General features: G+C 45.5%; 1 protein-coding gene and 3 non-coding genes across 6 annotated transcripts in view; all 4 read right to left on the minus strand.

The window, feature by feature from the left end:
• TEX14 (testis expressed 14, intercellular bridge forming factor) overlaps nucleotides 1–27187 on the minus strand; it is a 108938-nt gene that overhangs the window by 50926 nt on the left and 30825 nt on the right. For 2 of the 3 annotated variants that reach the window (XM_068978404.1, XM_068978403.1), the window contains exons 2-9: nucleotides 13957–14071; nucleotides 9850–10015; nucleotides 8938–9071; nucleotides 6958–7039; nucleotides 6275–6405; nucleotides 5054–5167; nucleotides 4018–4141; nucleotides 2549–2727 (exon numbers count right to left, since the gene is read on the minus strand). In XM_068978404.1, the coding sequence (XP_068834505.1) occupies nucleotides 2549–2727; nucleotides 4018–4141; nucleotides 5054–5167; nucleotides 6275–6405; nucleotides 6958–7039; nucleotides 8938–9071; nucleotides 9850–10015; nucleotides 13957–14071 (1045 nt within the window). Of the gene's footprint in view, nucleotides 1–2548; nucleotides 2728–4017; nucleotides 4142–5053; nucleotides 5168–6274; nucleotides 6423–6956; nucleotides 7040–8937; nucleotides 9072–9849; nucleotides 10016–13956; nucleotides 14072–27187 lie in introns of all 3 variants that reach the window. The other variant, XM_068978402.1, reaches the window with a different exon arrangement.
• LOC138084960 (small nucleolar RNA U3) lies at nucleotides 14983–15196 on the minus strand. The gene has a single exon (XR_011145350.1). It is a non-coding gene; the product is annotated as a small nucleolar RNA U3 (small nucleolar RNA).
• LOC138084959 (small nucleolar RNA U3) lies at nucleotides 22338–22551 on the minus strand. The gene has a single exon (XR_011145349.1). It is a non-coding gene; the product is annotated as a small nucleolar RNA U3 (small nucleolar RNA).
• Nucleotides 25747–25952, minus strand: LOC138084964 (small nucleolar RNA U3). The gene has a single exon (XR_011145354.1). It is a non-coding gene; the product is annotated as a small nucleolar RNA U3 (small nucleolar RNA).

The raw sequence follows: 27187 nt of genomic DNA on the forward strand, positions 1-27187 counted from the left end.
TAGCCAAAGTGGTGAACCTTGTTCTGCATCACTTCAAGGATTCACTTCAAATGCTTCCTGAGCACTTACTATGTGGCAGGCCCTGAGCTGGGTGGTAAAAATGAACAAGCCATAGTATGGGTCCTGCTCACCATTCGGAGGGGCCGACACTTGACTACTGGGCAATGAAGCATGCTTGGTGATTCAGGGAAAGGGCTTCACTATAGGCTTCATGGGGGGGTGTGGGGGTGTGGTGGAAGATGGTGTCAGAAATAAGTTTAAAAGGATAAACAGGAGTGCCAGGTACTCCAGGCGTGAGGAGCAGCCCTGAGAAATGGCATGGCCTGCCAAGTGTCCTCAGATGGCCAGGCAGAGTGGTAAGTGATGAGGGTGACGCTGCGGGTGAAGCCCCCACCACGGAAGGCTTCCCACTCTACAAAGTGCGGGGACTTAATCTTGTAGGCAGAGGGAGACACTGGGGTTGAGAACGGACCAGATCTGAGACTGAGCAGCTCAACTGGCGAGAGCTCTGGCCTCCACCGGTTTCCAATGGAAAACGGCTCCAGTCACAGCTAACTGCTCCCCTGTTTCTCTCTTGTCCCATCACCGCCCCGTCGCCATGCAAGAGTGAGGAGGATCTTCTTAACCTGTAAAAGAGCCAGAACATCATTCTGCTCAAAAAAAAAAAAAAATCCTTCACAGTATCCCAGTGTTTCAAGGATTAAATTCAAACCCTTTGCCAAGGCCCACAAGGGGAAGCCCAATCTGACCCATGCTCTCCTCTCCAGACAGAGACAAGGGGCACACGAGGCCCAGGGAACTGATAGTCTTTCCACTTCATTCAATTTAAAAAACATGTTGAGGAACTTCCCTGATGGTCCAGTGGTTAAGACTCCACGCTGCCAATGCAGGGGGTGTGGCTTCAATCCCTGGTCAGGGAACTATGATTCCACAAACAGCATGGAATGGCCATAAATACATAAATAAACAAAATTATATGTAAATAAATAAAATAGAATTTTTAAAATAAAAAGGAATTTCCCTGGTGGTCCACTGGCTAAGACTCCACACCCCTAATGCAGGGAGCCCAGGCTCTATCCCTGCTCAGAGAACTAGATCCCACACGCCGCAGCTAAAGATCCCACGTGTCACAACTAAAGATCCTGTGTGCTGCAACTGAGACCCGGCACAGCCAAATAAATAAATACATTGTTTTAAAATAAATTAAAAAAAATTTTTTTAATTAAAAAAATAAAGAACATGCAGAGCTCCCGCTATGTGGAGGCCTGCTCTAGGTATGAGATATGGCAGCAGATAAAACAGAAATCCCTGTCCTCATACAGCTTTTCTAAGAAGCAAATTATGAGATGTAAGACCTGCCAGCAGCTTCCCAGGTGGCACTAGTGGTAAAGAACTTGCCTGCCAATGCAGGAGACATAGGGATAAGGGTTTGATCCCTGGATCGGGAAGATCCCCTGGAGGAGGGCATGGCAACCCACTCCAGCATTCTTGCCTGGAAAATCCCATAGACAGAGGAGCCTGGCAGGCAACAGTCCATGGGATTGCAAAGAGTCAGACATGACTGAAGTGACTTAGCAGGTATGCACGCAAGACCTGCCAGAGACTCAGAAATAAAACCTCAGTGACGGTGGTGGGTGAGGACCAGGCTCAGCGGAGGTGAGCAGGTCTCAGCCAGGGGTCTGCCTGTGGCTCAGGCCTCACAGCTGCACCTGAGCAGCCCCGGGCCCGGGCCTCAGAGCTGTGGAGGACGGTAAGGAAGCACAGGGTGGATCCTCTGCCCCCCAGAACTGAGGGGCAGGAGATGGGGGCCAGCCCTCCACTCTCAGGAGGACTCTGACTTCTGCCAAATGGGAAATGAAACCCATGCCCGAAACCTCGAGTAAAGATGATGTTTTCATCACTACTTCCCTCCCTGCACTGAGCCCCACCTACTCAGGTCAGGATCGTAAGGCTCACCAGCACCCACCGCCTTCTCACATCTTCCAGGATGCACAGCTGTGGTGCATTTCCCAGCTTGCCTGCAGGGAAGAGGTGACTGGGTGCTGGGCCTTGTAAAGTGGGAAGTAATGATATACCCACTTCCGGTAGTCCCTAAACCCCTCCACGCGTCCCTCCAGGCTTGCTCTTTCTTGATGAGCAGCGATGCGGAGGACACAGTGGGAGGCTGAGGCCTGGGGGCCAGTGGAGCCCCGGAAGGGAGGAATGCAGAGCACGGCGAATGCCACCCCTTCCCAACACACACACGCTGCATGGCAAGGTAAGTGAGAAATACTTGGGCTGCGTGAAGCCACAGAAAATTTTGAAAACGTACAGTCTGGCTAACATGTGCTCACGCCTGTCAAATGTTTATTATAATGAACAGAAGTAACTCCCCCAAAGCCCCTCTAACCTAGGCTGACAGGGGAAGACACTGGGAAACCTCTTCCTCCATTGATAAGGCAGTTCAGCCCACCAATGAGGGATCCTGCCCAGATCAGATTCTCTCTCTACAGCAAAGCACCCACCCTGGGGAGACCCTGTTTGGAAGTCATGATCGAGGTGCGCCCACCTTTCCATCATGTACTCCAGGTTAGCCAGCCTCGCTTCCCCTGTGGAGACAATGTGGATGGCGTAGGAGCTGAGGGAGCGGTGGATAAAGCCCCGGGAATGCAGGTATCTCAGGGCGTCGGAGATCTGGAGCAGCAGGTGCACGATCACCTCCATGTGCAACACGGGGAACTGGGCCCGCTGCAAGCAAGAACAAAGGATGCTGCAAAGGGCTTCACAGTTTCCAGTCTTTTGTATTGACCTTCATGACAGCCACCTGGTGTCATGACAGCTACCTGCTGTCATGGTGGGGAACCTAACATTCAATGAGGTTAAGTGACCAGCCTGAGGTCCCACTGATTCAGGGCCCCTGACTCCAAACCTGGGTTCCTCTCCCTTAGCCAAGCTGCTTGATATTACAAAAAAAATGAGGAGAAAAGTCCTCAAACCTGGTCTGCACCTCCAGTGTGGGCCCCACCGCCACTGGCAATGCCATGCCTGTGCTGCGGGAGAACTTGACACACAAAGGACAATCCAGCCCCTGCTGCGGCCAGAGGACCTAGAAAGTTCACTCCAGGAGGACAGAAATCCCCTCATACTAAGACACCCAGTCACAGGTGCTCTCTTCTCTCCCCAGAAGTGGCATTGTAAGTCAACGCCCTCCCCCGAGGAGAGGAAAGGGAACTCTGACACTGAGAGGCGAAACCCGAAACCCAGGCAGGAGGAGGGGTGAGCCGTTTCAGGGAAGGGCCCTGCCTGCAGGCTCTCTTCTCACTCCAGCCCAGGGTCTTCAAAACAAAGCCATGGAGAAAGAAAAACCAATCTGTCAGGACCTTTTGGAAGTCACATTTCAGGCCAAAGCAAGCTCCCAAGGAGTCTGTGTGTCCCATACCCTCCACCAGGAAAGCTGAAAAGTAGGAAGGGACAGACAAGGCCTTGCATATAAAGGTCCCAGAGGGCAGTGGTCCCCAACCTTTCTGGCACCAGGGATCAGTTTTGTGAAGACAATTTTTCCACAAAATGGGGGCGGGGGAGGTAAAGTCTCCAGATGCTTCAAGCACATTACATTTATTGTGCACTTTATTTCTATTATTATTACATCAGCGCCATCTTAGACCATCAGGCTCTAGGAGGCTGAGGGCCCCTGCGTTAGTGCACAAGTGAAAATGCCAGGAAATAAGGCCAGAGACTATTTGGTTACTGTGAGCTAAAAGTGTGGCTATGTGTTTTCTGGGTCTACTGAGCTCTCAGATGTGTGATTAAAAAAGCCAGACTAACAATAATAAAATCACACTAGTTCCAATGTGCTGATTAGCTTTAAACAGTGCATTATACAGCCCCCCTCAGAGTAAAGAATTAAGAGATTTCTCTTCTATGCGTGCACGAATGGGAACTCTGCTCCTGGGGTAAAAGAAGAGAGAGAAAGGGAAAGGAGAGCTGGAGTGGCGGGGTAAGGCAGCAAGGGGAAAATGCAGGGAATCAGGCATTCACCCGTTCGTGGAGGACACTGAACAGTGTGCCCACCGTGACGCGCTCATACACAAGGCGGGTCTTCTCCAGGTCTGGGGACAGGCACACAGCCATCAGCTGCAGCAGGTGGGGGTGCCGCAACTTGCTGCAGAGGCAAAGAGGACAGGATGAAACGATGGGTGCTTTCCTTTCTTCTGGGCTCCCTGAACACATTCCACACAAATTCTATTTACACACAATGTTTTGCTAAGAAAGTGGGATGGGGTAGGGGTTGAGTTCTCTGTTGATGGAATTCTCGGCTTTTCACTGATCAGAACCTGAAGGCTTAGGGTCATCGATGACAATGTCACTAACAGCTACTGAGAAAGGGACTCGACATACATCACCTTGATCCTAACAACTAGCTACAGGAAAGGTGCCATTACAGTTACACTCACAGAGATCAAGAAGCAAAGGCCAGGGAGAGGTCAGGCCCAAGGTCACACATCCCACCCAGCCTCACATCAGAATCCACGTTACGAGCCTGTCCAGCCTCCTTGAGTCCCTTTAGGCTGACTTCCCCAAAACGAAGGGTTTGGCTTTATAGGAGTTGAGTGAAATTGATGAGCCAGGACTATTCCAAGGCCTCAGCAGCACTGGTATGCAACCAAGGATGAAGTTCCTGCCCCAGCAAGACATGAAGGACCTGAAGGACTAACACCTGAGCCACAGGAAACCTAGGGTACTGAGACGCACGGGCATGTCTTCCAAGGAGAGACAGCGCACGCGGTCCTGATGGTGGGCCTTGAGGGCTGCAGATGAGCCAGCCAGGCCTGAGGCTGGACCTCAGAGACATGCAGGGAGTCTATTAGCAGACAGAATTGAGCCTCTCACTACCACCATCCCCAGCACTCAGGCTTTTCAAGAATGCTTCTTTTTCCTTCTTGGCAGCCCTGGGAAGTCAAATCAACCCACCAGGAGGAAATGCTAAGACTAAGGAGGCTGGTCTCCACCCTCAGGTACAGCCCTGCATAGCCCTGAACCTGGGTCTGAGACGCTCTTGGGTTTTCTTTCTTGCCTGCTGTGCTCTTGCTCGGCGATTAACAAGTCGGCCAGCCGCAGCCTGCTGCAGTGCGGGTGGGTGGAGAGGTGCAGCTCCTTCACCGTGACCCTGCTCCCGTTCCACACCAGGCTGCCGGGGCAGGAGAGGGTGTGAGCAGGAGGGGTGTGAGCAGGAGGGGGTGAACAGCCACTCTGCAGACACGTGATCAGGGAACAGTGTTTACACAGGTTCTGTACAGCTCCCTCCCCACCCCACGCCCTGCCCCCGCAATGTTGTGCCCTCCCCACTCCTACCCTCAGGGTCTAAAGCACTTCGGGGACTTAGTACAGGTGGCAGAGAATCACTGAGGGATTTAAGGGAGGGAGTGACTTGATCAGGTTTGCATGTTAGAAAGACCAGGGCACCAGCCGTGTGGGGAGTGGTGGGCTGGGGTGTCTGGAGAATGAGAGGCCAGTTGGGAGGCTGGTCTGGGGAGGGACATGAGGTGGACGGAAGAAGAGAGGACGTGACAAATCGGGGGCTCGGGCAGGAAAACAAGAAGCACGTCTGCACGAGATGCAGAGCTGTGTGGATCTGCAGAGGCCTTCTCAGACGGGGGTGACTGCTAAGCAGGGAAGCAGCAGCCAGGTCCACGGGGGACAAGAGACCTTGGACAGGACAACTCAGGTGATCCTGTAGGATGCTGGTCGCTGGAGACTGAGCCCACCCCAGGGGCTTCATCAGAGTCTGATCCTATTGCTGCCACCTCTGCTGCATCAGCTGGTGAGAGCCATTAGCTGATACCTGCGGGGCTTCAGTGCCCTTTGACCTGTATCAGAGGCTAGCCACCACTATGCTATCTCTCATTCTCTAGAGAGCAGAGAGGTTGAAACACTGATGTAAGTAATCTTTCAGAGCAGTTGTTCTCAACAAGGGGCCATCCGGCCCATCTGTACACATTCTGGTTGTCACAGTCATAAATGCAGGGGCTTGGGGGTGCAGGCAGAGCTGCTACTGGAATCTAGTAAGAAGAAACCAGGGACACTTCCAAACAGCCTACGGTGCACAGGACCACCCCCAACAGCCCAGGGGAACAAGAATGTCACTGGTGTCCAGATTGAGAAATCCTGATGGAGACATTTGTATTTCAGTATGTCCCTGTGTTCAGGCAGAAACCCTCCCCACACAGGGAAATCACACAAAGTCCATTCTTCCTGTGGGACTAAATCCGACTTCCACTGGCCAGCTCCCGCTTACTTGGTCATGACCATGTAGGGGCCGCTGAAGAAAGAGAAGGTGGGCTCATCGTCAGCTTGAATCACTTCCTTCTCTCCAATTACTGGAAGAGATCCTAGATAGGCCAGCTGTGTGCCTCCTGTGAGATAAAACTGAAAGCAAAGCACAGTTTCAAATAGTGGGAGAAAAGGGAGAAACAACAACCTCCAGAATCTTGTCAGCTAGCTAAAAATAAAGGTAGGTGCTATTTACCAACTTGCTGGATACCCCTATGTACTGGGTGTAATTCTTTTTATTATCTTTAATCTTCCAAGAAACCCTGCAAGGTTGTGATACTCTTTCCCTCTTGCCGGTGAGGAAACTCAGGCTCACAGAAAGAGGTCAGACGCCTACAGGAAGCACCAGGCCTCAAGGGACCCTTGAGGCCCCCACAGAACTTGTCTGGGGCCTTCACTGGGAATTAAAGGCTCAGTTCCTAAAACTCCCCAAATCTAGCCCAGAGTCATTGAAAAGAACTCTCTGGGGCTTTCATTATTTTCCAGTAAGGACAGAAACACTGAGGGGTACTTGTCCTGCAAAAGCAGTAAAGAAGAAAACACTCTGGGGAGGACGTGGGAGGCTGTGTTGGGGCCCGAGGCCAGAGCTGGGCCAGGGAATTCCCCAGTGAGTCCCGCAAACAGTGGCTGCTGGTGGCAACCTCTTACCTTTCCAAAGCCAAAGCTGTAGATATTTTGGGCAGAAATGACTCCAGCCTTAAGTGGTCGGTTAGGAGAGCCGTTAGGGTTTCTAAATATTGAAAAGAGGAGGGGAAAGTAAGGAGGAACCATACCCAGAGGACAGTGCTGAACCAAGCTATCAGCATGTGCAGCTGGTTTCGTTGTTACTACTTAACAGCCAGCCATCCGAAAGGACCCCCGTGATACCCATTTCCTGGTGTCCATGCCCTTGTGTAGCGATGCGCAGGTCAGAGAGGGCTGACCTGTTAACCCAGCAGGATACTGCGGAAATGACCAAGTGGTGTGAGTTCCAAAGCTAGGCCCCCAGGATTTCTGCCCTGATCTCTCCTGCAGCCCTTGTTCTGGAGAAGGCCAGCTGCCGTGTTGTGAGGATGCTCCAGCAGCCTCATGGGGGTGACAACACCCAGCACCAGTCTGCCAGCCATGCGAGCCACTATCTTGGAACTGGACCCTCCAGTCCCAGAACGCTGCAGCCCACGCTGCCTCTTGACCACATCGTTGTGAGATGTCCTGAGCCAGAACCACCCAGCTAAGCCACTCCCTGATTCCTGACCTACAGAAACTGTGTGAGATATTTACTGTTGTTTGAAGTCACTAAGTTTGGGCTTAGTGCCACAGATAACGAATACAGATGGTCAAAGTTGGAACGAACCATAAAGAGTATCTTGTCCAACTTTCTCATTTTACAGACGGGAAAAAATGGAGCCAGAAAGGGGAAACCTGCTGGCCTGATGTCACAGAACAGCAGCAGGGACTAGGCTTCGGCTCTGATAGAAGAAATTTGGTCTGCCAAGATCCTAACTCTGGCAGGAGGGGAGGTGGAAGACCTGAACCAAGTAGGGGCTCCAAGGCCGGATGAGGGATTCAGGCGCTTAAACCTGATAGCCCTGCTACTGCTGCTGCTGAGTCGCTTCAGTCGTGTCCGACTCTGTGCGACCCCATAGACGGCAGCCCACCAGGCTCCTCCGTCCCTGGGATTCTCCAGGCAAGAACACTGGAGTGGGTTGCCATTTCCTTCTCCAATGCATGAAAGTGAAAAGTGAAAGTGAAGTCGCTGATAGCCCTGGGAAGACCCTAAAAGGGTTTTTAGTAGTGAGTGGCACAATTCAGTTTTCATTTTTAAGAGGTCATCCTCCATGCTGAGTAAAGAACCAAGATGGGCAAGAGTGCCAGCAAGAGGAGCAGTTAGGAGTAACTGGTCCTTAAGGGAATCATGAACTTCTCTCTCATGAGAAGCATCCAGGTCATGAGAAGAAAACCAGGACTTGATGTGCATAGAATGAGATGCGGGAGCCTGCGAAGAGTGTGACAAGTCTAGCCACCCCGATAACAGGAAAAGATGCCATCAGAGAAAATCACAAGGGACACAATTTTCCACATATAAATCCTAAGTCAATAAAGCCCAGAAAACTTAAAATAACTCTTCTGAGCATGAGGAGAGCCTGGATGGAGCCCACCTCCAGCAGCTGTGATGGAGGCTGGGGAGGTTGCCCACCCAAGTGGCAGCAAGTCTTAGGCCAGCTTCAAACAGCCTGAGGAAACTTAAATTAAGCATTTGCAGTCTTCTGCAACCTTAGTAATAAAGGAACATGCTTTGCACGGTTCTGAGGTGACCAAAAAAAAAGCTAGCCAGCTGTTCTGCTGAGAAAGGGTTTTCTGCTGGGCAGCCTAGACCAGAAAAGTTCCTTCCTTCCCTCCTAACCATATGGTGCTTCCCACTGGAGCCCAGAACTCATTTTCCCCGACATTCCTGGAAGCAGGGAGCAGGAGTGGATGGCACACTGATGGATTTCAGAGGCCACATCCTCTCCCTCGACGCTCACCCCTTTGGGTGGGCAGGTGCTGGAAGAATTAGTGTGGGAGGACCAAGGTGGCCCAGGTTGCAGGGCTCCCACAGGGAAGGCTGGGTGATGCAGAACATCCAAGTCTGCTTGAGGCAGCACTCACCCCGGCATGAGGCCCCCAAATCGGGGCACGCCACTAATGAGCCGCTGAGGGGAGTCAATCTTCTTCAGGAGGTCAGAGAAGCCCTGGATGACAGCCTGCATGTGCGCAGCACAGCGCTGCATGAACTCCACCATCTGCAACAGACGGCAGGGACGGTCAACCCCACACGGCTAACAGCGAGCCTGGATTTCAATGGGACCAGAATGGTCTGAGGAGACAGGAGCCCCGCACAGGGAAATCTCTGGCAAGGCAAGGGGCCAAGGGATTGCCTGAAGATATGGAATGAGATTATTCCATTTTCAGGGAGCTTATTTGACGATAATTTCCTCCAAATCCTTCATTCAACAGATGACGAAACTGAGGCAGGAGTATTATTTTAACTTGTTTCCAAGGCCCAGTTGCTAATGAGCAGGAGAACCAGAGGGAGGGGACTCTGCCCATCTCCCCCTTCCCTCCATGTGCCCAGCACTGCAAGTCTTTTATTCTTTCCATTTGTTAGATTATTTAGCCCTCATTAAAATACATCATGCCTGCCAGCATGTGGCTACAGACAAGTTACTTAATGTCAATGCACTTCCGTTTCCCCATCTGTAAAATGGAGACAATAATAGGACCTATCCGAGAGTTGTTGTAAAGATTAAATGAGTTAATATTTAACTAGTTTAATTCAGAACATCTGATGCAGGGTAAGTGCTAGTTAAGGGTCAGACAAAATCACATTTGTCCTCTCTCCGCACTGACTGGATGACCAGAAAAACTGACCTAGGTTTTATAGTTGGTTAACTTGCTTCATCCCAGGTGTGTGTGCCCAGTGCCAATGGCAAGGCCACTGCAAGCCCTGTGCTGTCCCCAGACCAGCCTCTGGCCCTGCGCTCTGTCACGGGCACATCTGCAGAGCAGGCCCACCCTTACCACGGTGCTGCGCTCCTTCCCAGCTGCCAGAGCCCAGGTCTGCGGGTTTCGACCCTTCTCGTCGTGGAGTCGAAGATCACCCCCTGCATCCAGCAGTTTGCTGAGGATCCACTGGTTGCCTGAAAATGCTGCTGCATGGACAGGAGTGCTCCCATCAAAGCAGCGGCTGGAGGAGGGGAGGGGTACAATGAGTGTCCATGGAAACACCCCTCCCCTTCCATGGATAACACAGGACTCCCTTACTGCAAAGGCAACCTTTGGTAATAGGAGAACTGTATTAACACCATTAGTGACACACCAGTAACACCGTTAACACTCCCATCTTCACCACCACCATTCAAGGAGTATTATTCCTCAGTTTACAGATGAGGAAACAAAAAGGGCAAAGCCAAGATTCATACCCAGGCATGGATCTGGTTCAAAACCCAGTGTTCTGTCTCCACTGTCCCCTGACGCTGGCTGCCCTGAAACCTTCATGTCTATAGTGCCACGTGGTCAGGCTGGTGAAGCACAGCCTAACCAGAGATCATCTCATGTGAGAATGTCTCTATCTCCCAAGTGCTATGGTAGAGGCCCACAAACCTTGGCATCAGCAATGTGGTCAAGCACCTACAACTCAGAAAAATTTAACCAAAGCCAATAAACTATCTGAGACATGAAGGGACATCCTTCATGAGATGTGAAGATGAGATATGCAGCTGTGGTTTCCAAACATGGTTGCACATCAGGATCACCTACAGAGCTTGCTTTTTTTTTTTTTTTTTGGCCATGCCAAGCAGCATGCAAGATTATAAGTTTCCCAACCAAGGGATCAAACTTGAGCTCCCTGCATGGAGTCTGAACCACCAGGGAAGTTCCAGAGCTTGCTCTCTTTAATTTAAAAAGAAACAAAAATGGGAGAAGGAAGGGGAAAAGAAAGGAGAAGAAATTTTATTTTATTTTATTTATTTTTTTTTGCATGGCTATGTTATTTTTTTTAATTTCTTTTTTTTTTAATTTTAAAATCTTTAATTCTTACATGTGTTCAGAAATTTTAAAAATAATAATAAAAAAAGGAAGAGGAAAAGAAGAAGATAAGAAGAAAGTCTCCCAATTCCAGACCCACAATTCTCTTGCCTAGAGGCAACTACTGTTACCAGTTTTTGTATCCTTCCAGAAATCTTTTATGCACGTACAAGTAGGAATAAGAATATGCTATACTGGGAATTCCCTGGTGGTCCAGTGGTTAGGACTTGGCACTTTCACCACTGCTGAGAGCCTGGGTTCAATCTCCAGCCAGGTAATTAAGATCCCACAAACCATATAACATGGCCAAAAAACAAAACAAAGAATGCTATATTAACTGTTATGCATTTAAATTTTTTCTTTTAACAATATATCTAGGAGAAATTTCAATATGAAAACATACAAGCCACCTCAATTCCTTTTTAATAGCTGCATAGTATTCCAATATACAGACATACCATAATTTATTTAATAAGTCATTGGGATATTTGTCAAAAATACAGATATCAGACTACACAGCATACTGAATCAGAATCTGCAAGCATGGTGCTCAGGAATGTGTGCTTTTTACAAGTTCCCCAGGGGATGCCAATGAGGCAGTGGACTATCTCATTGTGAGTTCTCTCCTATTCTTAGCTCTGATGAGCAGTCCAGCACACTGTACTATGGGAACTGTAACATTCTCCTTGCTTTAAAAATAAATTTGTATATAATGTTTTACAGCTTTCTAATCATTATAATCATAAAGAGTAAGAGAGCTGGGTAGAAAGAGAGAAGATATTATTTTTTATTTCTCATGAATGCTAAGGAAGAAAGGAATAGTATTTCTTATGCCCAATGAACCATACAAGAGAATCCAGGTTCAAGTGGTATCAAAATGTGTTGCTTTGTTAATTTATACTAGAGGCTGAAAATTGGAGGCCCACAGACTGATTTGGCAACCCAGAAGCATGTTTTATTTGGTCCATATAGTATTTTTAAACAAGAATTTAAAGTAACAGACAATATTTAACACTTTGGGGATTTCACAATAAAAGTTGGGATTTTGAGTCTCTTGAAAAATCTGGCCTTCATGGCTTCCTTTTCTGCCCAGTTGCATCAGATGCTATTTAGACAGAGCCTGTACCCACTGAACCCACTTAGTCCTGCAGGCATCTGACTCTGTGACCTCAATAAGCCCAAGCCATCACAGCATTTCCATGGAGCTCTTAGGAATACAATCTCCCCCAGAAATTTCCTTTCACCTTGATGGAAAATACTTTTAAAGTACATGAAAGTGTTTCTATCACAAAATTAAAAGCTAAGGGGCCTACCTTACTCCTCCTGATATTGTCCTTTCTCAACTCTTCCTCTTATGATGGAGATTTCTAAAAAGGGAATTTCTGAATTCTTCAGGTGCTACTGGTCTCATACTTGTCATTAACACAATGCACCATTATGGACCAGCCATTTAAACTTTCTGGGGGGTCAGTCCCCTAATCAGGAGTATAAAAGATTATTTTTCTTTTGCTTTTTTATTATTATAATTTCATCTTTTTATTTACTTATTTTTACTGCACAACTGCAGGCAGGGCTATTTGTGAGTTTTGATACAGTAGAGACAGAGTGTATACGAGTCCAGAAAAATTCTGGAAGCAAACAAAGCAAAATGTTCATTATGGTATCTTTGGGTTACAGAATTCTCATACTGACTAGTTTCCCCTTATACTTCTCCAGGCTTCCATTTTTTGTCCCCTCTAAGTAAACAATCTTATAACAACAACAACAAACTTCCAAAATCAGTACTTAAAAAAAAAAATACATTAAGTAGGGCCTCCTTAGAGAAGGCAATGGCAACCCACGCCAGTACTCTTGCCTGAAAAATCCCATGGATGGAGGAGCCTGGTAGGCTGCAGTCCACCGGGTCACTAAGAGTCGGGCACGACTGAGCGACTTCACTTTCACTTTTCACTTTCATGCATTGGAGAAGGAAATGGCAACCCACTCCAGTGTTCTTGCCTGGAGAATCCCAGGGACGGGGGAGCCTGGTGGGCTGCCGTCTCTGGGGTCGCACAGAATCGGACATGACTGAAGCAACTTAGCAGCAGCAGCAGCAGCAGGGCCTCCTTATATTAGATACAAAAGCTATTTTATGACTTATGATTGTACATATTCTGGCATTTCTGTGAAAATTAGCTGAAATCATGTAAATACTCAAAATTTTTTTCCAGTTCTTTTTAATGGAAACTGTAAAAATATCTGCTTTTGCCTGTTACCTTGGAAGGCCCTGGGCAAAGCAAAAAGTCCTACAGGGACAGAAGAAATGTTCACTTTTAGCTGCCTCATTACAGTGTGTTTGCTCTTTCATATTAAAATCTGGGCCATTACTCAAATTATTCTAAACCACAACTACAAATGTCATCCTGACAAAGCAATGCCAAGTATCACTGATTAAGAACTTAGCTGTGGGGTACGTTAAAGTGCTCTTAAATACAAACAATAATGTGGATGGAACTATACAAGCAGTACTTGTTAATGACTTAATTAATGAATAGTGAGGTTCACTTATTTCATAGGGTCTAGTAAAACTGCTCAGAAAACTATTAACAGTTTAAAAATCACGTTTCTGGTAATTCCCTGGTGGTCTAGTGGGTTTTTAGAGACTTAGAGAAATTGATCAGTAGTGTCTCTTTGTGACTCCAAGGACTGTAGTTTATCAGGCTCCTCCGTTCATGGGGTTTTCCAAGCCATGGGATTTTCCAGGCAAGAGTACTGGAGTGGGTTGACATTTCCTTCTCCAGGGGATCTTCCCAACCCAGAGATCAAACCCAGGCTCCCCAAATTGCAGGCAGATGCTCTACCATCCGAGCCACAGCACTCTAGTGGTTAGGACTCTAACTTTCCACTGGGGGCCTGGGTTTAATTCCTGGTCAGGGGACTAAGATCCTGCAAGCTGTGGGACCAAAAAAAAAAATAAATAAATAAAGCATGTTTCAATATAAGTGTACAAATGTAGTTCATCAACATAAATTGGTAAAGCTTCTTTTATTATCTTGTTAGTTTCCAAACACTTCAATTCATCTTTAGTGTGTATCTTCTAGATAGTGATCTTATTATACTTACTGATTTGGATCTGCTCCATAATCCACCAGGACATCAACTAATTTTGTAAGGCCTAGTAATGCTGCAATGAAAAGGGCTGTCTGGCCCAAGGAGTTAACTGCATCAACATAAATTCCTGCAAAAGAAATATCAGGATTAATGCAAATACAAGAGAAAAATTAAAATTCCTTTATACAGTATTTTTAAATTAAAGTGAAAAATGAAAGCCCTCATTACTGATAGTAACGTAAGTGAAAAATGTTTAAAAGTCACTCAGTCGTGTCTGACTGTTTGTGACCCAAAGGACTGAAACTTGTCAGTATCCTCAAAATCACTGTAGATGGTGACTGCAGCCATAAAATTAAGACGCTGTTCCTTGGGAAAGGTACGACCAACCTAGACAGCTTACTAAAAAGCAGAGGCATTACTTTGCCAACAAAGAAAGGTCCATCTAGTCAAAGCTATGGTTTTTCCTGTAATCATGTATGGATGTGAGAGGTGGGCTATAATGAAAGCTGAGCACCGAAGAATTGATGTTTTTGAACTGTGCTGTTGGAGAAGACTCTCGAGAGCCCCTTGGACTGCAAGGAGATCCAACCAGCCCATCCTAAAGAAAACCCGTCCTGAATATTCTTTGGAAGGATTGACGCTGAAGCTAAAACTCCAATACTTCGGCCACTTGATGCAAAGAACTGACTTATTAGAAAAAGACCCCGACGCTTTAAAGGCAGGAGAAAAGCAGACGACAGAGAATGAAACGGTCGGATGACATCATCAACTCGCTGGAAAAATGTTTGGGTGTACTCCGAGTTAGTAATGGATAGGAAGGCCAGGCGTGTAGGACACGACTAAGCAATTGAACTGAATCGCTCCTACTCCAAATAAAAAAAAGATCTTTTTGACCGCAGTAATCGTGGCTGAGAACCACAAGTACAAAGAACACACTACTCCACGAGTAATACCAATAATATCAAAGAAAAAAACCAAATACTCCAAGTAGAACACTTACAAGCTACTTCTATAATACCGCTTAAAAGAATACCTGAAACCACTCAGATTACGTTCTCTCCCTCTTCATCTCCGAAAGGAAAAGAAGAACGATCATCAATGGCTAGCGGCAGTTGCAGACGCAACACCAAAAGCCGACTTCACGCTCAGGAGAGAACGCTTTATCTCCTCCTCGTGGTTTCGGGTGCTCTACACGTTCAGAGAAACTTCTCTAGTAACGAACTATAGAAATGATCCCTGAAAGTATAGTCTTAACAACACACTACTGGTGTTCAGGAGGTGTACAAAAGGCACACATATTATAGTGATGGTGAGTTTTTTTTTTTTTAAAACGCATTTTTCTTTCAAAATATACACTGGCATGTGGCATGTGTTTTCTAAAGAATCGTTGCATTACCAAAGACTAACAAAGCTTTTGGAACACTCTCACCGGTTCAGAGGCCATTTCTAGTTGCTACTTAATTAACATACGGTTTTTAAGCAGCCAATCACACGCCAGTTGTTTCCAACCCCTCCCCGTTCGTCCCGGCAGGCCCGCAGCATCAGGGTTACGTAAAAAGCTGACGACTACAGACTGCGCGGCAGACAGCCTTCCGCCTCTTTTGAGATTGGCGGCCGAAGCAAGGAGGCCTTTCACTAGAGGACCAAGTGGATGGTGGAAGGAGCAAATTGAAGCCAAAACCTATTAAATTTGCAAACCGCTTTATGCTATGATCAAAAGGCCAAAATAAAAATATTGTTCGGGATTTTTTTTTTTCCAAACCAAGGAATTTTTATGTAGATAAAAATTGCGTTTAAATAAGCAGAACAGTACGTCATTCCCCTGCTTAAAGCTTTGGTAGTGTCAGCTACAATCTGGCGCTTGCCATGGGTGCTTGCTACCTACCTCTACAAGGTTTAAATCATATGCTGCTGATCTTCAACACACCCTGAAGGAGTTCGAGGTGGAGAGCAGGAATGAGGCACTCTGTGCTTGGAGAAAACTGGCAGGACAGGTCCTCAGACAGTTAGATATTCTAGGAGCTCACTTTATGAGCCCAATTCTTGTATCTCCTCATAGTTAGGAAAAGTACTAAAATCCTTCATGGTGACAACACTTTCTCGTGACTTGCAGAAGCTTCACGAGAGCAGCAGAAACTTTTTAAGAAAAAAAATGTGCTTGATTGAATGTACCCTCCCTTTACCAAAATCACCTATATACTGACCTTTCCCCCTACCTCTATGGAACAGTTTCTCAGCTATCTGAAATCCTGTCTCCCAGGCTGCAGTCCTCATATTACTCCAAATAAACTTGACTCGTAACTCTCACGTTGTGCATTTTTTTTAGTCCAGCGTTAGTTCCCAACTCTTGGGCTAAAGATAGCCTTTCTCTAAACAGTTTACCAAGTCCCATAGGGTCTGGCCCACACGAGTCTATCCAGTCTTATTTTGCACCAAATCCCCCCTTCACTTCAGCCATAATGAACCATGTGTGTGCCTGTGTGCTAAGTCACTTCAGTCGTGTCCAGCTCTTTGCAACCCTGTGGACTGTAGTCTCCCAGCCCCTCGTACTTATCACGTTCCTTTGCACAAGCTGTTCTGCCAGGAATGTTGGAAACGCTGGACATTTCACCCTACTCTGGAATATTCAATAAACCAATACAACATGAGGTCTGAGTTGAACCAGTGGGAAGAAGAAGAAACTTCCTCTAAAGCTTGAAAAAAAATTGAAAAATGAGAAAATATTCAGTGCTGCAGAAGAGGTGGGAACACGGGACACTTTCCTAAATGCAACTGGAAGTGTGAACAGTTACAATGCCTTTGGAAAGCAATGTAGCAAAATATATTAAAAATCTGACCCAGAAATCCCACTTTGAGTATTAAAAACCCATTATATAAAATTTTATTACAAAGTACTCTATCAAAGCATTGTTTCTAGTAAAACAAACAGCCAATAAAGAAATCTTAATATCTACCAGTACAGGCACAGTTGAATAAATTATGATAAAACAGATAATAAAATGTAAAGCAGTTAACTAAAATGAATTAGATCTCTATCCGTTAGAATACAGAGAGACAAAATGTACTATTAAATGGGAAAAGCAAAAATCTAAGCAAGCAGGCAACATTAGGGGGTTCAATCAATGAGTGGATATGAGCTAAAATGATGGATTTGAAGTATCTAACAGAGTTTAGCAAATAACACCTACTTCAACTCCAGTACTTTGGCCACCTCATGCAAAGAGTTGACTCATTGGAAAAGACTTTGATGCTGGGAGGGATTGGGGGCAGGAGAAGAAGGGGATGACAGAGGATGAGATGGCTGGATGGCATCACTGACTCGATGGACATGAATCTGAGTGAACTCCGAGAGTTGGTGATGGACACGGAGGCCTGGTGTGCTGTGATTCATGGGGTCGAAAAGAGCCGGACATGACTGAGTGACTGAACTGAACTGAGCTATAAATATTAAAAATTAAAATTCCAACACTTTTTTAACCAGTAATGGGATTTAAGCTTAAAAAGTAATCCGTTTTGGACTTCTTTGGTGGTCCAATGGTTAAGAATCTGCCTGCCAATGCAGGGGACACAAGTTGGGTCCCTGGTTTGGGAGGATCCCATATGCTGCAGGGCAACTAAGTCCCTGCACCACAACTACTGCACTGGTGCTCCGCAATAAGAAAAGTCAACACAATGAGAAACCTTCACACCGCAAGTAGAGAGGTGCCCCCTGCTCGCTGCAACTAGAGAAATCTCAGGCACAGCAACAAAAACCCAGCACAGCCAAAAATGAATATATAAAGTTTTTCAAATGATAATTTATTTTGTGCAAGTGATACAGGTGCTTTTAGATGTCCACCACCCTCCAAGTTGCTGGCATCTGAAATAAAGCAAATTTTTCTTTCCACCAACCTGGCCTATTTACTGGCTTTTGAGCAGTGAGCAGCTGGACCCACACACGCACACTAGGTAACACAGGTTTTCCACAGACAAAAGGCAGGCAGAAGACATGAGTGGCAAGGATTATGGGGCCCCACTGCATTTCAGGAGAAGCTCTTTAGCCTGGAATTTATGGCATTCTAGAGTCTGGTCCAATTTGCCTTTCAGTGCTTACTTCCTATAACATCTTGTACATACTCTATCCTTCACACACACACACACACACACACACACTAAACTAACTGCTATTTGTTCACTCCTTTATTGTTTGCTCTGATATAAGGTCCATTTGATCATGTTTGTTAAATGAACAACCAAATGAATAAACTTACAGTATCAACTTACTACTTTTTTATCCACTACTACTTTCTTAAGCATTAAGAACAAGACAAGACAAAACAAACACCAGAGAGGGCTCTGAATTTCTGCTGACAGTGATTTTGAATGATTTTGTTGTCTTTTCCTGTTTCTTAAAATATAAATATATGAATTTCAAAAAAATGAGAAAAGCAACTTACAGAACGTTATAGTGTGATACCAATTTCATAAAGGCAGATTAGCAATTTTAGACTATATTTGTATATCTTTGATTCCACTGGTTAAAATAACTTATTTTTTGTAATAAAAGACTGAAGGACATCCCAGCTTTGTCAAAGCACTGGGAATGTGTGCTCAGCTGTGTCTGAATCTTTGCCACCCCATGGACTATAGCTCACCAGGCTCCTTTGGCCATGGGATTCTCCAGGCAAGACTACTGGAGTGGGTTGCCATTTCCTTCTCCAGGGGATCTTTCCAGCCCAGGGATCAAACCCTCATCTCTTGAGTCTCCTACATTACCAGGAGGATTCTTTACCACTGCACCACCAGGGCTTCCCAATAAAAACATTTTTTTCTTTAATATTTATTTATTTGGCTGCACCAGGAGCTTCCTAGGTAGGACAGTGGTAAAGAATCTGCCTACCAATGTAGGAGGTGCAAGACACTTAGGTTTGATCCCTGGGTAGGGAGGATCCCCTGGAGGAAGAAACGGCAACCCACTCCAGTATTTCTTGCCTGGAAAATTCCATGGACAGAGGAACCTGGCAGGGTACAGTCCAGGGGGCTGAAAAGAGTCGGTCATGACCGACTGACTGAGTATGCACCCACAATAGGTCTTCGTCGCAGCACATGGAATCTTTAGCTGAGGCATCTGAACTCTGAGTAGTGGCATGTGGGATCTAGTTCCCTGACCAGGGATAGAACCTGGGCTCCCTACACCAACAGGGAAGTCTCTACACCAACTGGACCAACAGGGAAGTCCCAATTTTTATAATAAAAACATTTTTAACAGGGACTTCCCCATTGGTCCAGTGGTTAGGAGTCCATGCTTCCACTGAGAGGGGCACGGGTTCAGTCTTTGGTCAGGTAATTAAGATCCTGCAGGCTGCGCAGCATCCAAAAAAAATAAAAATAAAAATAAACAATTTTTTTTTAACAGAAAAATACATTTTTTAAAAAAAATCACTCAAGAAAGCATGTTCCAGATATTTCCTGACAAGGGATTTCTTAAAGCCATGAACTCAAGTGAAAAGTGAAAATAGGACAAAAGTGGTCATTAAAAATTTAAGCACAGGGACCAGGGTAAGTGAAACTGCAAGGGGAAACTGGCTTACCTTACTGGCATGAAAACTGAATTGGCTGAATATATGCTGTTGCTACGGATTTAAAAAAATATTCACAACCTAAAAGTGGAGAGTTGTTTTATGTGGTGGGAAATTTTAGGTCTTCCAAGCCTGGGAGATAGCATCTCAAGTGACCCTGAGAGAACTGCTCTGAGGAGGCGAGGGGAGGAGTCAGGTTCTATAGAAGTGTTGCAACAAAGGACAGGTAGTCTGAATGTCAAAAGATTATTCTTAATTAAAGAAAACCAGGTATCTCAAGTGAAGGAATTTAGTGCTTGTCTACGGATGAGGCAAGAGTTTGGGCTCACGGAAACACTCCTTTGATACTCACTCAGCGAACGGGGGCCAGCAGTCTCAGTTCTGAGCTTCCTCAAAGCTCACCATGGGGAGTGGCTGCGGTCTGACAGTGCTCAACGGATGGCAGATGTTCTTCCTGAGTTTCCTCAGGGCTCACAGCTCACATCTGTGGGGGCTGCGATTGCTGATGACTGTGACATCCTTGTTTGCTTATATGACAGGAAATACTTTATTTCTCACTGTTTATCTCTCCTCTTCTTTTCTTGGCTGCACCACTTGACTTGTGGGATCTTAGTTCCACAACTAGGGATTGAACCCTCGGCAGTGGCAACATGGAGTCCTAACCAGTGGTTGTTGCTGTTCAGTCACTCAGTCGTGTCTGACTCTTTGCAACCCCAGGCTTCCCTGTCCTTCACCACTCCTGTGGGAGTTTGCTCAAACTCATGTCCATTGAATTGGTGATGCCATCCAACCATCTCCTCCAGGGAATTCCCTGAATATGAGTACTTAAATAAGGGCAGTTTTCAAAAGGCATTACTACCTCTAACAGGAAATTAAGCCTGCTTTTACCTAAAGAGAACAATATATAATATTCAGTAGAATTAAGAAATTTTGCTCATTTCTCTAGCTCAGGGTGCAATGACAAGTGTAATGTATTAACAGCCCCAGCATAAAGCTAGAGTAGCTTTCGAAGATAGATGTCAGGAAAAATATATGATCTATTAGCCTGAAATAATTTAAAAGGGAGGTTCAAAAGAGAAATATTTAGATGAAGAAAATAAAAATATCAGCATACTATACTAAAAAGGCTGATTTTAAATTGCACTTAGTTAAACTAACCTAATAAAAGAAAAAATCAACACTGAGGGGGCAAAGAAACCATTTTAAAACAACTAAGGATATATCAAAATTAAGTTTAAAGCTACTTTGAATCCATTTTCCAAGCAATTCCCTATCCTATTATACATAACAATATCGGTGTGTCAGCTAATTGAGTATCAAAGCCCACACTGCTATGTATTTCCCTGCAGCCTGTGGGAAATGTTCAGTGACTTCAGTCATGTCTGACTCTTTGCAACCCTACAGACTGTATGTAGCCCACCAGGCTCCTCTGTCCATGGCAGTTCCCAGGCAAGAATCATGGAGTGGGTTGCCAAGTCCTCCAGGGGATCTTCCCCACCTGTGGATCGAACCCGCCTGCATTGCAAGCTTATCCTTTACCTCAGAACCACAAAAACTCTTCACTCAAAAAAAATCAAATGAAGGATACTTCAGTACCCACTGAACAAGCGGGAGAAAAACAGGCTCAGCTGCTAGATAGACAAACTTCACCTCCAAGAAATATATGAAATGAAAACCAAAAAAACAAGACACTAGCAGAAAAATCTACTTAACCACATAAAGAACATATGTATGGAAACCACATATGGGGAAAATTAAAAATGAAGTCACTCAGTTGTGTCCAACTCTTTGGGACCCCATGGACTGTAGCCTACCAGGCTCCTCTGTCCATGGGATTTTCCAGGCAATAGGACTGGAGTAGATTGCCATTTCCTTCTCCAAAGGATCTTCCCTTTGATCCCAGGGATCGAACTCGGGTCTCACGCACTGTAGACAACGCTTTACCATCTGAGCCACCAGGGAAGTCCATTAAAAATGAAGTCGCTTAGTCATGTCCAACTCTTTGTGACCCCATGGACTGTAGCCTACCAGGCTCTTCTGTCCATGGGATTTTCCAGGCGATAGTAGTGGAATGGATTGCCATTTCCTTCTCCAAAGGATCTCCAGAGTCCACATATGGGGAAACAATGGAAACAGTAAGAGATTTTTTTTTTGGTTGGGGGGCCTCCTAAATTACTGCAGATGGTGATGGCAGCCATGGAATTATAAGACACTTGCTCCTTGGAAGAAGAGCTATGTCCAACCTGGACAGCATATTAGTAATGCAGAGACATTACTTTGCCAACAAAGGCCCATCTAGTCAAAGCTACAGGTTTTCCAGTAGTCATGTATGGATATGAGAGTTGAACTAAAAATAAAGCTGAGTGCCAAAGAATTGATGCTTTTGAACTGTGGGGTTGGAGAAAACTCTTGAGAGTCCCTTAGACTTCAAGGAGATCCAACCAGTCGATCCTAAAAGAAATCAGTCCTGAATATTCATTGGAAGGACTGATGCTGAAACTCCAATCTGATGCAGAAAACTGACTCATTGGAAAAGGCTCAGATGCTGGGGAAGATTGAAGGCAGGAGAAAAAGGGGACAAGAGAATGAGATGGCTCAATGGACTTCAGTTTGAACAAGTTGTGGGGAGTTGATAATGGACTGGGAAGCCCAGTGTGCTGCAATCCATGGAATTCCAGAGTCAGACACAACTGACTGACTGAACTGAAGGGAACCACTCACAAGTTTCCTCTCAGAAAATAAAACACAATCAAACACAGAAATTATAGCTGTAATGATTGCAAATTAAACCAAAAAATAAACAACATCTAACATAATAAGACAATTATAAACAAAACCACTCAGATGGTGTCCTCCCCCTCTTACTCTCCCAAAGGAAGAGAAGAACGATCATCAATGGCCAATGGCAGCTACAGAAGCAACACCAAGGACCGGCTTCACGCTCAGGAGAGAACACTGCATCTCTTCCTCGTGGTTTCGGGTGCTCTACACGATCAGAGAAACTTCTCTAGTAACAAACTATAGAAATGATCCCTGAAAGTATAGTCTTAACCTCCACCCCCAGCCGCTGCCGGGCCTGTGCTAGCTGTGAACTTTTCACTGAGGGCAACCGTTTCCCCACCACTGCCATTTTTTTCTTCTACTGGGAAAAAAACAGGAAGAGCTCTTGCAATCAGCTTTCAAATGTTGTCACTTATTAATTCATTTGAACATTTTCACTGAAAATGTAATTTAACAGTTTTTAAAAATCAAACTTAATTTACATAATACAGAGTGACAGCCAATCACAACCCCAGTCTCTAAAGCCCAGGAGGCATTTGCTGCACAGATAGACTAAAGCCGCCCTGCCCCTGAAAGCTGTAAAGGAAAGGGCAGGTCTCTGCCTTTGCTCCTGAGAACCGAGCTGATAGCACTGATTACTCAACCTTCAGTCAGTTCAGTTCAGCTCCATTGCTCAGTCCTGTCCGACTCTTTGCGACCCCATGAATTGCAGCACGCCAGACCTCCCTGTCCATCACCAACTCCCGGAGTTCACTCAAACTCCGAGCGGCTGCATTCAAGCCTCTGCAAGAAGTTAGACTTTCAAATTGTCATAAGAGGTCACCATGACTGAGGCAGAGACGGGGACTGGGTGGGTGAGAATCAGAGCTGGGAAACAGAACCTTTGGGGTTTTGCCATAGGATTGCACTACATGTTCACACTTTCTGAATTTTTAAAATAAAGCTGACTGCTGTCTTTGACATCATTTCTTCTCCCGAAAAATGCCTGAGTGCCAACTATGACAATACTAGCTACTATTTATTGTGAGTTTGCCAGCCTCCATTCATCATTTTAACTGCTTTAACTATGAGACCAATACAAGTACAATCATCCCATTTTTACGGATGAGGGAACTAAGGCACAGAAAGGCCTGAGGTCTGTCAATAGCAGAGCTGGTAGGTGTCACCTTAACCATCATCCCGGTTTGGCTTTCTAGGTGCTAAAGATTACTCTAGGTACTGGGCAAACAGAGGTCCCTACTCTCACAAAAAGCTTACAGCCTGGTAGGGGAGAGAGGTGACAACAGTTACCCAGAGGATGAGATGATGACACATGCAGAGGATGATAAGAGCTCAGAGAGGGATTTGATGGCCATTTCAGATTTGGGTGCTCAGGGAAGGCCTCTCTTCGGAGGTTGCTTTTAAGTGGAGAAAACCACGTCAACAAGCAGGGCTACTCTTCGCTGCAGTGTTTAGGTTTTTAGGTTTCTCTTTCTTGATGCAGAGCTCGGGCTCTAGAGCACTTGGGCTTAGTTGCTCTGTGGAGGTTGCAAAAAACCATAATGTTTCTTCCTTCTAACACCTGCAATGAGACTTCTTGAAAGAATCGTATTCTTGCTCATCTCTGTAGCACAGGCTGGTCACTTACCGCTTACTTTGTACAGGTTCACCTGGACTACCTGTTCTTCGGTGAACTTTATGTAAAATATTAATATTTACTCTAAAAAACATTAAAAATTTTATTTATTTTTGGCTGATTATTTGTTGCTATGATCAGGGTCTTGAGATGTAGTGAGTGGGGTCTACTCTTCATTGTCTCTTGTTTCAGAGCATGGACTCTGCGGGGGATGGGGGTGCGGAGTTCACTGGTTGTGGCACACAGGACTTAGTTGCCCTTGGCATGAGGCATCTTCCTGGACCAGGGATGGAACCTGTGTCTCCTGCCAACGCTGTACACTGTACCACCAGAGAAGCCCTCAGTATGTCATTTTGATGTACGATTCTTTGAAGAAGGTAGGTAATTGTGACTTTACCTTCTAATTGCTTTCTGAGAATCTGCTTCTCAAGTTATAACCTTCAGACTGGTTAAAATAAAATTTTTGTTTCTTCTTGACATTGAATTGAAGTTTCATCAACAAACCAACCCCCAAGTCCTGTCAACCTTACCGCTTAACATCTCTTTCAGATCTCGTCTTTCTCTAGCATCCCTACCATCATCTCCCAGGGAGAGGAATGCACTATGTGTTTCACTGGTCCTCACACTTGGCACCCTACCCCTCCCCAGAAGTATAATCACAACACAGCTTTTATTTATTTTTATTAATTTATTTATTCATTTCATTTGGGACTGTGCGGGTCTTCTTCGCAGCATGGGGGCTTTCTGTAGTTGCAATGAGCAGCGGCTATTCTTCCTTTCGGTGTGCAGGCTCCTCCATCTCCCGACGAAGAACGCAGGCTGCAGAGCACACAGACTTAACTGCTCTGCGGCATGTGGCGTCTTCCCAGAGCAAGGGTGGGATCTGTGTCCCCTACATTGGCAGGTGGGTTCCTAACCACAGGTTCACCAGGGGACTCCTGCCACATAGCTTTTAGAGTGACCTTCAAATGTACAGCTGATGTCACTCTCTTTCAACAGTGCCCACTACCTTTAGTTTTCTGTCCACCACCTTTTGCCAAACTCTGCCTTCTGTCATTCCTCTTCTGGGCTAAAGTCCTGTGGGCTTCCCAGGTGGCACTAGTGGCCAAGAACCTGACTGCCAATGCAGGAGACATCAGAAACGAGGGGTTGGGTTGGATGATCCCCCTGGAGGAGAAAACTGCAACCGACTCCAGCGTTCCTGCCTAGAGAATCCCAAGGACAGAGGAGCCTGGTAGGCTACGGTCCATAGCGTCACAAAGGGTCAGACAGGACTGAAGTGAGTTAGCATTCACACACACGTCCTATTTCCTTACCTTGAACTGAGATATGGAGAAATAAATCACAATAAATATCAGGAAGGGATGTCTGTCTACATGTGTCAGGAAAGAGTGACCTGGCTAACAGGAGAGTAGAGAAGGGGAAAGTAACTGTTTCACTACCCTTGGTCAGCCCACCCCAAACATGAAAATAAACCCTCAAATCATAATACCTATAAATTCAATCAGGAAACTAAAACACCAAACTGCATCAGACAAACTTTCCTTCATTTCAAAGAAAAATTAGGACGTCCCTGGTGGTCCAGTGGTTAGGACTCCACACTGCCACTGCAGGCAGCGTGGGTTCCATCCCTGGTCAGGGAACTAAGATCCCATAGGCCGCACGGTGTGGTCAAAAGAAAGAAAAACCACAGCTTACACAAAAGTTAGGTAGGGAAAAAACCCACAACATCTGCTACATAGGTTAAAAAGTATTGTGCAATTTGAACATGTGAAGAAAAAAATATATAGAAAACAGCCCCTAATGGCAAATATTCATCTACCTTCTGGGACAGTAACAGGGGACGAAACCACTCAGAAAGAGTCCCTTCCCTCATACTCCTCCCGAGGAAATGAACAGTCATCAGAGGCAAATGGCAATTAGCAGCACCAAGAGCTGACTTGACACTCAGAAGAGAACGGACCTCCTTGTGGATTTCAGATTTTGAGGACTCCACACAGAAACATCTCTAGTAACAGCAAATTATAGAAATAATAACTCCTAAAACCAGTCTTGACTTTAACCTGGCAACCTCCATTAGGTCCATGGCAGCCACACACTTTTTATGGATGGCAGCATTTTCCAACATTCCTCTTATTTCAGAAATACCATATAAATGAGTTTCAAACTGTTGGTACCAAACCAAACTTGGGTCCACATGCAGTAAAACCAGTCTACTGACGCAGGTTGTGGTGGAGAAAGGCACAGGGTTTATCCCAGAGCACCAAGGGGTTTGGGCCTTTTAAGCACTGCCTACCTGGCCTCCTTTTCATACTGTCCAAGTCAAAGCCAAGGTGTTTCCAGCAGTCATGTACGGATGGGAGAGTTAGACCATAAAGAAGGCTGAGGCCCGAGGAATAAAGGCTTTCAATCTGTGGTGTTGGAGATAACTCTTGAGAGTCCCTGGGACTGCAAGGAGACCAAACCAGTCAATCCTAAAGGAAATCAACTTTAAATATTGATTGGAAGGACTGATGATGAAGCTGAAGTTTCTATTCTCTGGCCACGTAATGGGAAGAGCCGACTCATTGGAAAAGACCTTGATGCTGGTAAAGACCGTAAGCAAAAGGAGAAGAGGGAGGCAGAAGATGAGATGGTCAGAGAGTATCACTGACTCAATGGACATGAATTTGAGCAAACTCCAGGAGAGAGCAGAGCACAGAGCAGCCTAGGCAGGCTGCTGGCCATGAAGGTCCAAAGAGTCGGACATGGGTAAAAAGAGCAAAAAAAAGCTGTCAGGTAAGTAAGAAAGATTATGTACCTCAACTCCTAAGAAAATAAAAAAATTACTTAAATGTGGTTTCCCTTGTTCATTAGGAAACTACTATTTCTATAGCACTTTAATAGTATTTCTACAGTACTACTTCTACGGTACTTCCAGGCCATGTACATGGATCACACCATTTAATCTTCAAAATAACCCTAAAAGTGGAGGAAATGGAAATTTATGTAAAATAAAAGTAATCAAAACTTTTGAAGAAGCAAATACAATCAACCAAATATCCTTGATGAAATAAATGAAAATGTTAGAAAACGGATATGCGATAAACAGGATTAAAGGATTAACTTTGAAGGTTCAACAATCTCTTGAAAAGGTACAGATAGAAGTTTTTTTTTAAAGTACAGCCATGAAAATCCTTCCAGACCCCAGAGGATGAGGAATAGTAACAGAGAATAAAAGGGGTTTAACATTAATGAACCGGAGAAAGCAACGGCACCCCACTCCGGTACTCTTGCATGGAAAATCCCA

The sequence above is a fragment of the Capricornis sumatraensis genome, chromosome 8, assembly GCF_032405125.1.
Source record: "Capricornis sumatraensis isolate serow.1 chromosome 8, serow.2, whole genome shotgun sequence".
Lineage (NCBI taxonomy): Eukaryota > Metazoa > Chordata > Mammalia > Artiodactyla > Bovidae > Capricornis > Capricornis sumatraensis.